General features: G+C 48.0%; 1 protein-coding gene across 2 annotated transcripts in view; it reads right to left on the reverse strand.

Annotated features, from left to right (window-relative positions):
* Positions 1 to 14,986, reverse strand: part of ipo11 (importin 11) — a 123,111-nt gene that overhangs the window by 21,603 nt on the left and 86,522 nt on the right. For both annotated transcript variants that reach the window (XM_037536187.1, XM_037536188.1), the window contains exons 24-27: positions 14,358 to 14,438; positions 8,630 to 8,725; positions 7,353 to 7,466; positions 5,523 to 5,644 (exon numbers count right to left, since the gene is read on the reverse strand). In XM_037536187.1, the coding sequence (XP_037392084.1) occupies positions 5,523 to 5,644; positions 7,353 to 7,466; positions 8,630 to 8,725; positions 14,358 to 14,438 (413 nt within the window). The remainder of the gene's footprint in view (positions 1 to 5,522; positions 5,645 to 7,352; positions 7,467 to 8,629; positions 8,726 to 14,357; positions 14,439 to 14,986) is intronic.

The raw sequence follows: 14,986 nt of genomic DNA on the forward strand, positions 1-14,986 counted from the left end.
AGAAAAATCCGGGTCCGAGCCCCCAGGAGCGTCGCCCGCGGCAACAGTGGCAAGGAAAAACTCCCTAAAAGAGGAAGAAACCTTGAGAGGAACCAAGACTCAGAAGGGGAACCCGTCCTCCTCTGGTCAACAGCAAACGGTGCTAGTATGAAGTTTTATAGAACAAAGTGGGGAAGAAAAGAAGGCAGTGGCTCATTAGATCAGCTTATGATAAAGCAGCAGCAACAGCAGCAGCAGCAGCAGCAGCGGTGGTCAAGCCGATGGCTGGTCAGCAGGGGCACCCGATCAGGGCAGAAGGGCCAACAGCATCAGATGCACAGGATGGGCAGCTGATCAGCTCGGCAGAGAAAGGAAGAACACAGAGTCAGTTCTGTAGAGAGTGACTGACCACAGAGTCAGTTCTATAAAGAGTGACTGACCACAGAGTCAGTTCTGTAGAGAGTGGCTGACCACAGAGTCAGTTCTGTAAAGAGTGGCTGACCACAGAGTCAGTTCTGTAAAGAGTGGCTGACCACAGATTATAACAGAGCAGCAGAGACTCCAGCAGGTCTAGACCTGAAAGGGAGACTTATCACCAAAGGCTCCACTATACAAGTGAGTTTTTAGCCTAGACTTAGACTGAGGCTGAGTCTGAGTCCCGAACATTAACAGGAAGATTATTCCAGAGCTGGGGGGCTCTGTATGAGAAGTTCTCCCCCCTGATGGAGCTTTATTAGTTCTAGGTACCAGTAGTGAGCAGCACCTTGTGATCTAAGTAGGCATGATGGTTCATAGTGGGAGAGAAGGTCACTCAGGTACTGAGGGGCGAGTCCGTTTAGAGCTTTATAGGTCAGTAATAGGATTTTATAATCAATGTGAAATTTAACTGGTAACCAGTGCAGGGCTGATAAAACTGGGCTGATACGGCCAAACTTTCTGGTTCTTGTGAGACACTGGCTGCAGCGTTCTGGACCAGCTGAAGCTTGTTAAGGCTTTAAGTCTGACTCGAAAAACTAATCCGATGACTTAAGACTCGAATTTGACTACAACACCTATGATTTGGACTTTGACTCCAACATGACGACTCAGACTTTGACCTGAACACCAATGACTAAAACTTTGACCTGAACACCAAGGACTCTGACTTTGACCTGAACACCAAGGACTCTGACTTTGACCTGAACACCAAGGACTCTGACTTTGACCTGAACACCAAGGACTCTGACTTGAACACCAAGGACCCTGACTTTGACCTAAACACCAATCATTCAGACTTTGACCTAAACACCAATCATTCAGACTTTGACCTAAACACCAATCATTCAGACTTTGACCTAAACACCAATAGCTGAGACGCTGACCTGAACATCAATGACTCCGACTTTGACCTGAACACCAATCACTCAGACTGTGACCTGAACACCAATTACTCAGACTGTGACCTGAACACCAATCACTCAGATTGTGACCTGAACACCAATGACTCAGACTCTGACCTGAACACCAATGACTCCGACTTTGACCTGAACTCCAATTACTCAGACTCTGATTTGAACACCAATGACTCCGACTTCGACCGGAACACCAATGACTCAGACTGTGACCTGAACATCAATGACTCAGACTGTGACCTGAACACCAATCACTCAGACTGTGACCTGAACACCAATGGCTCCGACTTCGACCGGAACACCAATGACTCAGACTCTGACCTGAAAACCAATGACTCCGACTTTGACCTGAACTCCAATTACTCAGACTCTGATTTGAACACCAAGGACTCTGACTTGAACACCAAGGACTCTGACTTTGACCTAAACACCAATCATTCAGACTTTGACCTAAACACCAATCATTCAGACTTTGACCTAAACACCAATAGCTGAGACGCTGACCTGAACACCAATAGCTGAGACGCTGACCTGAACACCAATGACTCCGACTTTGACCTGAACACCAATCACTCAGATTGTGACCTGAACACCAATGACTCAGACTGTGACCTGAACACCAATCACTCAGATTGTGACCTGAACACCAATGACTCAGACTCTGACCTGAACACCAATGACTCCGACTTTGACCTGAACTCCAATTACTCAGACTCTGATTTGAACACCAATGACTCCGACTTCGACCGGAACACCAATGACTCAGACTGTGACCTGAACATCAATGACTCAGACTGTGACCTGAACATCAATGACTCAGACTGTGACCTGAACACCAATGGCTCCGACTTCGACCGGAACACCAATGACTGACTCAGACTCTGACCTGAAAACCAATGACTCCGACTTTGACCTGAACTCCAATTACTCAGACTCTGATTTGAACACCAATGACTCAGACTTTGACCTGAACACCAATGACTTGGACTTGCACGTGGACTCTAATTTGAGCACCGACTCTGACTTTGACCGGAACACAAATAAGACTTTGTTCTCAACACCAGTAATTTGAACTTTGACACTAAACCATTTACTTAGACCTCAACACAAAGACTCTGACTCAGACTCCACTGCAATGAGTCAGACTCTGAAGTCTGGTGGAGGTGGAATGATGGGCAAGGGCTGTTCTTCACGCTTGGCTCCAGTGAAGGGAGGTCTTAATGCTACAACCACACTCTGGAGGACGGTGATATTCCAGCTTTGTGGAGCAGTTTGGGAAGAATCCTCTCCTGTGTTAACAGAAGAGCTCCTGCTGTGTACAAAGCGAACTCCATAAAGAAGCAGTTAGCGGAGTTTTAAAAACTAAAGAGCCTCACAGAGCTCTGACCTCAACCCTGCACAGCGTCTTTGTGTCTGAGCTAATGTTAGCATGAGGCCGAGTCGTTGTTGGATTGGCTGGATTTGCGAGAACAACTCAGCAACATATTAAACCTAAAACAACACAGCAACTCTAAACAATCTCCACAGTTCAGTTTGACTGGGAACTGGAGCGGATCCACAAACGTTCCTCAGACTGAATCCTGCTGGCAACAACAAACAAGACAGAGAGATGATCAATATTAAGCAGCCGAATGAACAGCTGTCTGTTCCCATCAGCCTGCTGAGCGCAGGGACTCGCCAAAGAGGACTTCACATGGCGGCTCCTCTAATGAGGGACGCAGGAACTGGATGGAGAAAAACTTGCATTCCTCCCAAATGATCGAGCAATTCTGCCAACCACGACAGCGGCAGCACTCCGGACCCATATGACACCATTACGGCCGCCCTCCAGCAGAGAGAGAGCGAGGAGAAGCCGGAGCAAATGCACTCCGATGCATTATGGAGAACGGGAAATGGACGGAGGCCTGTGTCGGGTAATTTAAGTGCCAGAGCCGCTCCGTCACATCGAAAGTGGCGAACTGCCCCAATATTTCAACACAACCTCAAAGTCACGCCGTATTATATCGTAAACAGCACCACATGTAGCGCCACACGCATTTCCCACAGGTCAGCACGCCGCCCGCTTTACATCACACTAATTATGCTGCCTCTGACAGCTAATCAGGACCACTGGCACAGGAGCTCCCCTCCAAGGTGAACTCACACGCTTCCTCCCGTTAGGCTTCCTCAGAGGGATCTTACATCACCACTCGGGATGAAGCTCCTACCGCTGCGCGTCCAGTGATTTCTGCCCCATCTGAGACGTTGCGTAAGTGCAGTTTCCTCCTCCGTTCATCTCAAAGCTGCAGCAGCTCCAAATTAGCCCACTTCAGCAGCCGCGAGTAGTTCTAGCTGGACAATTAACTGGACAGCCTGGACGAACTCAGCAAGCTAACGGTCTAACTAACCAGCGAGCAAGCTACTCAGACGATAAACGAACGAGTCCCTACTCTCTCCTTTCCTTTCACTTCTATCTTTAATTAAACAGCAAATTACACGCAGCCACAACACTGTCAGCTAAAACCGCACAAAGCACTTCGCTAATGATCACAGAAGGCTGCGAATATGCAAATGAGTCCTCTAACCAATCAGCTCTCAGCTCATACGCTAAGACACAAACGAACCAGCGAGCAAACTAGTCAGGTAAAATACTGAACCGTCATTTAAAAGTTTGGAACAACTGGTCATTTTAATAACTGCTATTCAATAATGACTCGGACGCGTTATAACAGACGCCAAAACGTAAACAAATGGTTTATTCACAGTTTAAAGTATTTGGGAACAATGAAGATGAAAAATCAGTGAATAAATAAACTGCAGTCGTCTGTTTGATCAGCGAGGAGGACGTCGGGCGTAAGAGACAGCAGTAGAACTACGACAGTCAGGGGAGGCATGAGGACACCAGACCACTCTTTCAGGCCCACTGCCCTGCAGTTTTACAGTTTCTCCTGCTCCCAGCGCACCTGATCCAATTACTCGGCTCACCAACTGCCCGTTACTGAGTCAGAGGGACGGTGAAAAGGCAGGGTAAACACTAACACGTGCAGGACAGTGGGCCTCCAGGACCAGCGCTGGGAAACACGGAGCTACACTACGCCTCACGATCGATCTTGGTGGACGAGCTGTGGAGCAGGCGCGGTGACAGGGAGGCGGAGCAATGAGCTCATTTCCCTCTCCTCCTCTTCTGCGCCATCTCTGCTTGCTGACGCTCCCAAGCCTCCACAGGATCAGCCGGTTCTCATTAAGGCAGCAGGAGGACCTGCGCTGAGAGGAAAGAGACCTCGCTGCTCTGCCTTCCCGTCACCACCCCCTGCTCCACGGCTCATACGGGGAACGGGGGCGGGGTTCAGGACTCAGCCTCTCAAGGCTGTCGTTGTTCTACTGCTCTGTCTCGCGGCTGAGGTTCTCCTCCCGCCGTCACTCGCAGCCGTCATCAGGTCTGTGTCTGCGTGTCAGGTGACTTCAGCTGCGTCCCAATTCGGGGCTGCATTCGAAGGCCGCGACTAGACCGTCCCATTTCGAAGACCCAGTCATATACGGCCGAGAAACGTGTCCCTATTTTCCATGGCAACGAATGATCAAACGGGCGCCCGTGAGGATTCAAGAACACGGCAGCATCAGCAGAGGAGCGAACGGCGGCTGAGCAGACACTTTAAATGTCAGTACTGGGTTTAAACTGAGTCGAACAGCGAACCGAACCAAAGAAACATCGCCAGCCTAAGACGCATCACACACTGACGCAGGCGTCGGCAGTGAATCATCTCCAGCTCTTTCCGCCTCTTCAGAGAACCTGACTGGAGCGGTGCTTCGGGACGCAGCGGTGAGGGTGGGACCAGGATTCACGCTGGCTTTATATTCGGATCAACGGTGATAACGAACAGGAACTGAACAGTTTAGACTCCATACACAGACTTGACTCTGATCAGCTCTGTTCTTTTCTTCTCTGCCTCTGAAATCTTCTTCTTCTCAGTTGGTGTGAAGGTGATCAGGTGATCCAACAAACCCGAACAGTTTGGCCAAAAGTCGTTAAAGAGCCCATGTCCTTCATTTCCCTCATGCTGACTTTATACTTATGACATGATTTTATGTACCAAAGACAGTCGTGACTGACTTTCCCACCTCTGTCCACCTGTGTGTGTGTGTCAGTATCAGATCCTCACTGCAGGAACTCACCTGTTGTCCGAAGGTAAGAGGGACAGCAGAGCCAGACTGGACAGTTTTCTTCTCTCAGGCTGAGTGATGTTGTCCATGCGGTCCACCCACATCTCTATCATGTTCCCCAACAGCTGGTCCATCTGCAGAACCAACAGACCATCAGTGCCACCTCTACACGTTGTCTTATCAGCTGCACTGACCGTATAGCTCCCCTCTGTAGTTCTACAGCTACAGACTGTAGTCCATCTGTTTCTCTTTTCTTCAGTGGTCAGGACCCCCATGGACCCTCACAGAGCAGGTACTGTTTGGGTGGTGGGTCATTCTCAGCACTGCAGTAACACTGACGTGGTGGTGTGTTAGTGTGTGTTGTGCTGGTGCGAGTGGATCAGACACAGCAGTGCTGCTGGAGTTTTTCAACACTGTGTCCACTCACTGTCCACTCTATTAGACACTCCTACCTCGTCTGTCCACCTTGTAGATGTAAAGTCAGAGACGACAGCTCATCTGCTGCTGCACAGTTTGTGTTGGTCATCCTCTAGTCCTTCATCAGTGGTCACAGGACGCCGCCCACAGGACGCCGCCCACAGGACGCCGCCCACAGGACGCCGCCCACAGGACGCCGCCCACAGGACGCTGCCCACAGGACGCCTACAAAAAACTACAGCAGCACTGCTGTGTCTGATCCTCTCAGACCAGCACAACACACACTAACACACCACCACCACATCAGTGTCACTGCAGTGCTGAGAGTGACCCACAATTCGTTCTGTTCTGCTGTTCTGCTGTAATTTTAGCTTCACTCAGCTGTTCTGACAGCTTCAAACCGCACGGTGTTCTCGTTCTCCAAACGTTCTTAAGAAGAAATTCCTTCTTAATCCCACTCACGCGGTTCTGACGAAGACTCTGGCTCACCGATGTTCTCTTATGGGGGGTTGTTCTCAGGTAAGAACAGAATCTAAACACATTCAAGAGCACAAAGGTGAGAACCGTGCTGTGCTTTAAGAACATGACATGAAGCTGACGGAGACTTTTTCTTAGAACCTTTATTGAGAACATACCTAAGAACAAATGTAGAATGCTGGAGAACGAGGCCCAGTGTTCTTGACATGCAATTCTCAAAAAAGCATGAAAAGTTCTCAAATGTTCTTCTCAGTAAATCTTCATGGTTTTCTAAGTCGGTCATGTTGCCTTAAGAAAGAGTTCTAAGAAAAAGTCTCCATCAGCTTCATGTCATGTTCTTAAAGCACAGCACGGTTCTCACCTTTGTGACGTAACATTTTGGATTTATATTCAAATTTCCGTTATTTAGTTGGAAAAATGGAACCAAAAAAGGAAAAACATCAAACCAAAAATTTAGCAAACAAAATTTTGAGCTGATGGAGGAAGAAACAGCCAAAAGGAACAAAATCCTCCTGAGAAAACCCAATAACTGTGGAGTGACGGAGGAAAGAGAGTCGAGGATGAGCAGCAGCAGAGGCAGCACTGACTCTGATCAGTGTAGATGATCGACTCATCAATACCGGAGACGAGAGTCCGTCGTAAGTTGAAGAACATATTAAAGAACAGAATGAAGAACACTTGCTCTAGAATTATTCTGAAGAAAAGAATAAAGATGTAAAAAATAAGCAGTCAGAAGAACATCTGTTAAACCATTAGACCATCAGAGTCCATTACACTGTGATATCAGCCCATCAGGACAACACAGAACACCGTTATTGATGGACTCCAGCAGGAAACAGTAGACACTTTAATGGTTTCTATGAATTTTTTCAGCAGTGAATCAGTGACTTTCTCTGACTTCACCCAGTAGGTCATGTTTAAAATGAGCTGGACACTGAGATGTTTTACCTCCTGGTTGAACTCCAGGGCCATCTGTGAGAGCAGTGCAGTGAAGAAGCTGGAGTTCTGCAGGAGAACCCGACCGATCACACCCAGATACACCGACATCACCACCGGGTACCGCTGTACACACACCACACCACACAGAACACAGAGAACACCAGGACAGCTTCAGTTAAACCCATAGTTCTCACAACTTCTACTCTCTTCAGGAACCTCCAATCAGAACCTGGAACGTTCTAAGGGCCACTTTCCCAGACAGGGACCAAGTCTGCAATCTTAAAGAGAAGGTTCTTCAAGGTTATGTTGATTAAGAGAATGGTTCTGTATAAGACCACACATTCTATAGAGAACCATTTGCATTCTATGCATGTTGAACCTGGTTCTTCAGATTGATGGAGAATGTGTTGTATATGGTTCTGTACAGCACCAAGAAGGGTTCTCCTTTTAAGATGTCAGGCTTGTAACAACAGAACCCTTCTTGGTGCTGTACAGACTCAATCTGAAGAACCAGTTCATCATGCAGAGAATGCAAATGGTTCTCTATAGAATGTGTGGTCTTTAAGATTGCAGACTTAGTCCCTGTCTGGGAAAGTGCCCCTTAGAATGTCCAGGTTCTGATTAGAGGTTCCTGAAGTGAGTAGAAGAACCCTTTAAGTAAATGGTTCTACAGAACTCATGTTTCTAAATGGTTCTGGAACTGTGTGTGGGACTGTCTGATTGGTTAGTTTCGACTAATCAAGTATTCGGGACGATCGCCCGTCCAGTCTGAGAGGCTGACCTTCAAACAGACTCGATCAAACGTACCGGACGGTTCTGGATCCAGAAAAGTCCAGAAACAGCAGATACGGACTAAACCTGGACCTGGACTAAGAGGTATTATCATCGGCAGCTTAGCCCAAGATTACACTCTTAAAATTATGGTTCTTCACGGTTCTTTAGTAAAGAAAATGGTTCTATATAGAACCATGGACACACAAAGAACCCTCGTCATCACTACAACAGGGCCACGGTGTCGCAGGACCTGGGCAGGTCCCTGTAATAGGCCTCCTCTGTGCTCTGCCTGCATGGCTCAACACCTCATCCAGCAATAATAAGCCCCTCCCCCAGGTGAGCCCATAACTGAGCCTGGGTGCGACTCAAGTAACCATAACGCCACCGACACAGGAGGCACACCCACAGACGGGGGTGTGAAGTGGACAGTGTGGAGCGGAGCTGCCCGGAGTGCTGACCGGAAAGCTGACCGGAGAGACGCAGTCTGTCCAGTGAGGAGAACCGACACTCACCTCTCCATCGATAATCCCCCGAAACACGGATGGCAGGATGGGCTGAAACAGGTGGGGGGCCAGAAGAGGCCTCACCTTCAACGCTATCTCCACCACCTGAAATAGAGAGAGAGAGAGAGAGACAAAGAGAGTAAGAGAGAGAGAGAGCAAGAGAGACAGAGACAAAGAGAGAGAGAGAGAGATAGAGAGAGAGACAGAGAGACAAAGAGAGAGAGACACAGAGAGAGAGAGAGAAAGAGAGAGACAGAGAGAGAGGGACAGAGAGAGAGAGGGACAGAAAGAGAGAGACAGAGACAGAGAGGGACAGAGAGAGAGAGAGAGAGAGAGAGAGAGAGAGAGAGAGAGAGACAGAGAGAGAGAGAGAGAGAGAGAGAGAGAGAGAGAGAAAGAAAGAGAGAGAGAGAGAGAGAGAGAGAGAGAGAGAGAGAAAGAGAGAGAGACAGAGAGAGAGAGAGAGACAGAGAGAGAGGGACAGAGTGAGAGACAGAGAGAGAGAGACAGACAAGCAGACAGACAGGCAGACAGACAGACAAGCAGGCAGACAGACAGGCAGACAGACAGACAGGCAGACATACAGACAAGCAGGCAGACAGACAGACAGGCAGACAGACAGAAAAGCAGGCAGACAGACAAGCAGGCAGACATACAGACAGACAAGCAGGCAGACAGACAGACACAGACAGACAGACATGCAGACAGACAAGCAGGCAGACAGACATACAGACAAGCAGGCACACAGACAGAAAGACACACAGACAGACAGGCAGACACACAGACAGACACAGACAGACAGGCTGACAGACAGGAAGGCAGACAGACAGACAGGCAGGCAGACAGACATGCAGACAGACAAGCAGGCAGACAGACATACAGACAAGCAGGCAGACAGACAGACAGGCAGACAGACAGAAAAGCAGGCAGACAGACAAGCAGGCAGACAGACAGACAGACATGCAGACAGACAAGCAGGCAGACAGACAGACATGCAGACAGACAAGCAGGCAGACAGACAGACAGACATGCAGACAGACAAGCAGGCAGACAGACAAAGACACACAGACAGACAGGCAGACACACAGACAGACACAGACAGACAGGCAGACAGACAGGCAGACAGACAGGCAGACAGACAGACAGGCAGGCAGACAGACGGGCAGGCAGGCAGACGGGCAGGCAGGCAGAAACTGAAAGCCACGTTCTGCATCTGATTAATTTCCCTCTGAGCTCCACACTCGTGTTGATTCAAAGTGCCAGAAAGTTCTGGGCAGCAGGTAAAGTGGGTCAGTGAGAAGGTTCTGGAGGCTTCTGTCCAGTGAGCCGTCATACAGAGAGAACAAACAGAAAGGAATGCTGGGTAATCCTACACACTGATGGCCAGAGGGGATTTTTAAAAGCAGTCCTATCTAAATCCCCGAGTTAGCCGCCCATTGTCCTCCAGACCATCAAAGGCTGGAGATCATCACCACGGCAACGGGCCTCCACTTCCACTTTCAGCTTCAGCTCATCTGACCACACACACACACGCACACACACGCACACACACACACACACAGACACAGAACACAGACACACACACACACAGACACAACACAAACACACACACACACACGATCAGTATAAAAACCAGTGACTAATCACGACTATCAGTGAAAATAAGGCGATTAATTGATCGATTGTGTTTCTGCCTCTGAAGCGTCTGTAGTTACATCATTCTGTCAGCTGTGAAGTCAGACAGACTCGAGTCTTTTCACTCAGAAACAGCAGAAACGTCCCTAAACTCAGATCATCAGAGCGTCTCTCCTCCTCTCCACGCTGAGTTTACGGTCTGCTCTTTCCTCTCAGGTGGTCTCTGCGAGCTGTGAGAGGTTCTGCACGCACACCTGCAGCGTTCCGTCTCCAGGCTGAGTCTGAGGGCTCCGAGCGTCCTCTCAGTCCGGCTGTGACGCACACAACAATCTGGAACATAGTACTGGCGCCCGCGCTGGAAACAGACACGGCCCAGATGTTCCCATAAAGCAGAATGGAGCGCCCCCCGCCTGCGGTCCGGGCCAAGTCCGGAATTATCTCATTACCTTCCTCACAAACTCCAAACTTTCAGGAAAGAGATCTCCGCTCAGGAACCAAAGGGGGTGGAGTTTACGGAGTTGGGGGGCGTCACTACAGGCCCTACAACACGATATCAACACACAGGGGTGTCAACCACAGACGACCAGGGCTCCTCCGAAAGCCTCGGACATAAACTCGGGTTTCTAAAGCTGATAAAAACGATTCCTCCGTGATCGAGTTCTACACGCCCCCCCCCAAAAAAACTAAATCGGACCCTCCATGCCCACATCAGTCACACCACATTAAAATGAAGCCCCCCAAACAACCCACCCCCCCCACCCCGCCCATCCAACGTCCACCTCACATCGGGGAACACAAACGCATCAGACAGTTCAGTGGCTTTTTAAACAAGCTTCGCACTGAGGACGCTGAGGACACTGAGGACGCTGAGGACGCAGCTCGATGCGTTGTCGTTTACCTGACAAAACCTTTCGGTCACTTTTCCTCAATTTCAAATTAAGCGACACTCTTTCCCACCCAGTCCTGTCCTCGTTTCTCATAATTGATTGTTTTTTAAAGAATTTTAGAATTTTTAAAATTCAGGTTTTTCAAAATTTGCAAAAAAAAAACAAAAAAAAAACTAGTGGACGGAAAATCGGCTGTTTCTGTGATCCGAACCTGTAAAACTCTCTGTGAAGAGAGAGCAGCGCTACATGAGCTGAGCTCACCGGGTCAGCTGTCTAACGGGCTCCAGCCAGCAGACCACTCATTAAAAAAGGACATTGTTAAAAATGCTGCGCTGACTTTTTGCAGCAAAACGTTCAAGAAATGTCAGAAAGAAGGAAATTAGATCACAAAAACGTGCCTGAACTGTCACGTCAGGTGTCGCAGCCTTTAGACACTTCCAGAAGCTCATCAGCGTCTAATTTCACATAAAAAAAATTTTTTATACCACATTAATACAGATTATACCACATTAATACGGATTTAATACGGATTTATACCACATTAATACGGATTTATACCACATTAATACGGATTATACCACATTAATACGGATTTATACCACATTAATACGGATTTATACCACATTAATACGGATTATACCACATTAATACGGATTTATACCACATTAATACGGATTTATACCACATTAATATGGATTTATACCACATTAATACAGATTATACCACATTAATACGGATTTATACCACATTAATACGGATTTATACCACATTAATACGGATGTATTTAACAAGAGAGACTTGGTCACTGGAGTTATCAGGATTATACTTTACCACAGTATTTTTAACTCAAACTGCCTCCTGACTCAAGACTCTTCAGACTGATGGAGGCCGTGCTGCAGATGGTTCTATATAGAGCCCTCGTAAGGGGTTCTGCGCAGCACTGTTAATGTAGATCTGACATCACCGGCACGGTCGACAGGTCAGTTATGATTTTGCTTTATCGGTCAATAAATAAATGACGAGTTTTTAAACTGTCAACGGGGACGGTTACCGCGGTAACTCTGTTAACTGCCACCGCGCACACCTCAACCCTGTAGCGTAACTGTGTCTCGCAGTAAGTGATGTGAATTATGTCCGTGTTGCCATGGCGCCCTGTGGAGCTGAACGGTGCAGTAATGAACAGCACTGCTGTTTGAGTGTGAGCAGTGTTACACTGAGGAACACACACACACACACACGGTGCACACACACGGTGCACACACACACACACACACACACACACACACTCATACACAGCACATATACACACACACACACACACACACACTCACTCATACACAGTGCACACACACTCATATACAGCACACACACACACCCACACACACTCATACACAGCACATACACACACACACACACTCTTTCTCATGCAGATCCAGTAGCAGCATCACTGCAGGAGCCTGATAACACACACACACACACACACCAGCTGTCTGAGCTTTAAACATCAGTTGGCAGAGCTGCGTGTCTCTGTGGAGATTCCTGAACTGAAATCACCACCGAACGTCCTTCCTGCACATTCACGTTCACCGCTAACCGACCTGCACCCGGCCCACGCCAGGCTGCGTCCCTGCATGTGCGCCTCCAGCGTGACAGCGCTGTGTGCGCTTTGGTCTGCTGCCTTACTCAGCTGAGTCAATGTGTTTGTAGTGTTTTTGGTCTGTTTTCATTTTGAACTTTCTTTGCTGGTCAGAGAGTTTTTTTTCAATCAGTGACTGAAAACTAACCAAACTGGGAGACCTGACAGACCTGAAGACTTTGACTGGGCCACTGGTCTATACTTCGCACCATGAAGAAAGAGTTTGACTGGGCCATGAACTGGAGACTCTGCACTATGACAAAGGAGTTTGACTGGACCATGATCCAGATACTCTGCACCACGATAGAGGAATGTGACTGGGCCATGAGCTAGAGACTCTGCATTGTGACAGAGGAGTTTAACTGGGCCATGAGCCAGAAACTCTGCACCGCGACAGAGGAGTGTGACTGGGCCATGAGCTAGAGACTGTGCATTGTGACAGAGGAGTTTGACTGGGCCATGATCTAGAGACTCTGCACTGCGACAGAGGAGTTTGACTGGTCTGTGAGCCAGAGACTGCATTTTGACAGAGGCGACTGGGCCAAAAGACTTTATACTAGAACAGAGGAGTTTGACTTGGCCATTAGCCGAGACTTCACATCACAACAGAGGAGTCTGACTGGGCCATGAGTTAGGGACTTCGCATTGCGACAGCGGCATCTGATTGCCATGCCAGGAGCCAGGAAACATCATGGTTAGCAGGGATTCTCTCCCTTCCGGGTGAGAAACTGTTCTTGCATGTTGGTGTGTTTTGTTTGCTGTTATATGAAATTTTCTGTCCTTTCTTGAGTTCGAGAAAAGTGTGATGCAAATTTAACTTTAAATTATTATTGTCATTGGGTGTCACACAGTCTTTCACATACAAGATCGACTGGGATCAGGTTTGTTCCTGCGTGAACTGTGCCAGCAGTGTGCTCTGAGCTGAGGCAAGTCACTGCAGCGTATTCTGTGTAGTAGAGCTGTGTTTGGTACTGCACTGTAAACTTGCTGAACTAGAAAAGCTGTCTGGATACTTTTGGGCAGAAAGTGCACATAAAGAGTCTGTGGAAGTGGGTTAATGTTTTCTATTCTGAGTTGTAGCTCTGATCCTATAAAACTGCTTCCAGCAACCAACAACATCAGCACAGCTGGATCCTGCAAAGCCCTGAATCCTCAGAGTCCAGAGAGCAGAATAAAGCTGTTAAAAGTGCAGTCTCCAGCGGAATAAACCCAAATACCAAAAAGGAAAACCCAGTTCACCAGACACACCACACTGTTATCAGCAGGCAGGAGGAACATGTGGAGGAACACGGACCAATGAAGAGAGAGAGAGAGAGAGAGAGAGAGAGAGAGAGAGAGAGAGAGAGAGAGAGAGAGAGACAGACAGACAGACAGACAGACAGACAGACAGAGAGAGAGAGAGAGAGAGAGAGAGAGAGAGAGAGAGAGAGAGAGAGAGAGACAGACAGACAGACAGACAGACAGACAGACAGAGAGAGAGAGAGAGAGAGAGAGAGAGAGAGAGAGAGAGAGAGAGAGAGAGAGAATCCCTCTCTTACAAACCAGACAGTAAAACAGTAAGAAACAGCAAGTAATGCACCTTGAGAACCTGGACCTGTCCCTCATTGGTGATGTCCTTCAGCAATTCACAGAAGGATCTGCAGAGACCTTCACCATAGTTCTGTTAACAGAGGTGGTCATTAGTTATGTACAATGAAGAAATGTGTATTTTCATCTTGTTATTTGACAATGAATATCAGGTTCTCTGTTCCAACTTCATTTTGCAGTTGGTTCAGACAGAATTTTGTGGGTTACAGTCGGTTCAGACAGAATTTTGTGGGTTACAGTCGGTTCAGACAGAATTTTGTGGGCTACAGTCGGTTCAGACAGAATTTTGTGGGCTACAGTCAGTTCAGTCAGAATTTTGTGGGCTACAATCGAGGTCAGACAGAATTTTGCGGTCTACAGTCGGTTCAGACAGAATTTTGTGGGCTACAGTCGGTTCAGACAGAATTTTGTGGGCTACAGTCAGATTCAGACAGAACTTTTTGGGCTACAGTCAGATTCAGACAGAATTTTGTGGGCTACAGTCAGTTCAGACAAAGTTCTGTGGGCTACAGTCGGATTCAGACAGAATTCTGTGGTCTACAGTCAGTTCAGACAGAATTATGTGGTCTACAGTCAGTTCAGACAGAATTATGTGGTCTACAGTCGGTTCAGACAGAGTTC

Source organism: Pygocentrus nattereri, chromosome 29 (genome assembly GCF_015220715.1).
Source record: "Pygocentrus nattereri isolate fPygNat1 chromosome 29, fPygNat1.pri, whole genome shotgun sequence".
NCBI lineage: Eukaryota > Metazoa > Chordata > Actinopteri > Characiformes > Serrasalmidae > Pygocentrus > Pygocentrus nattereri.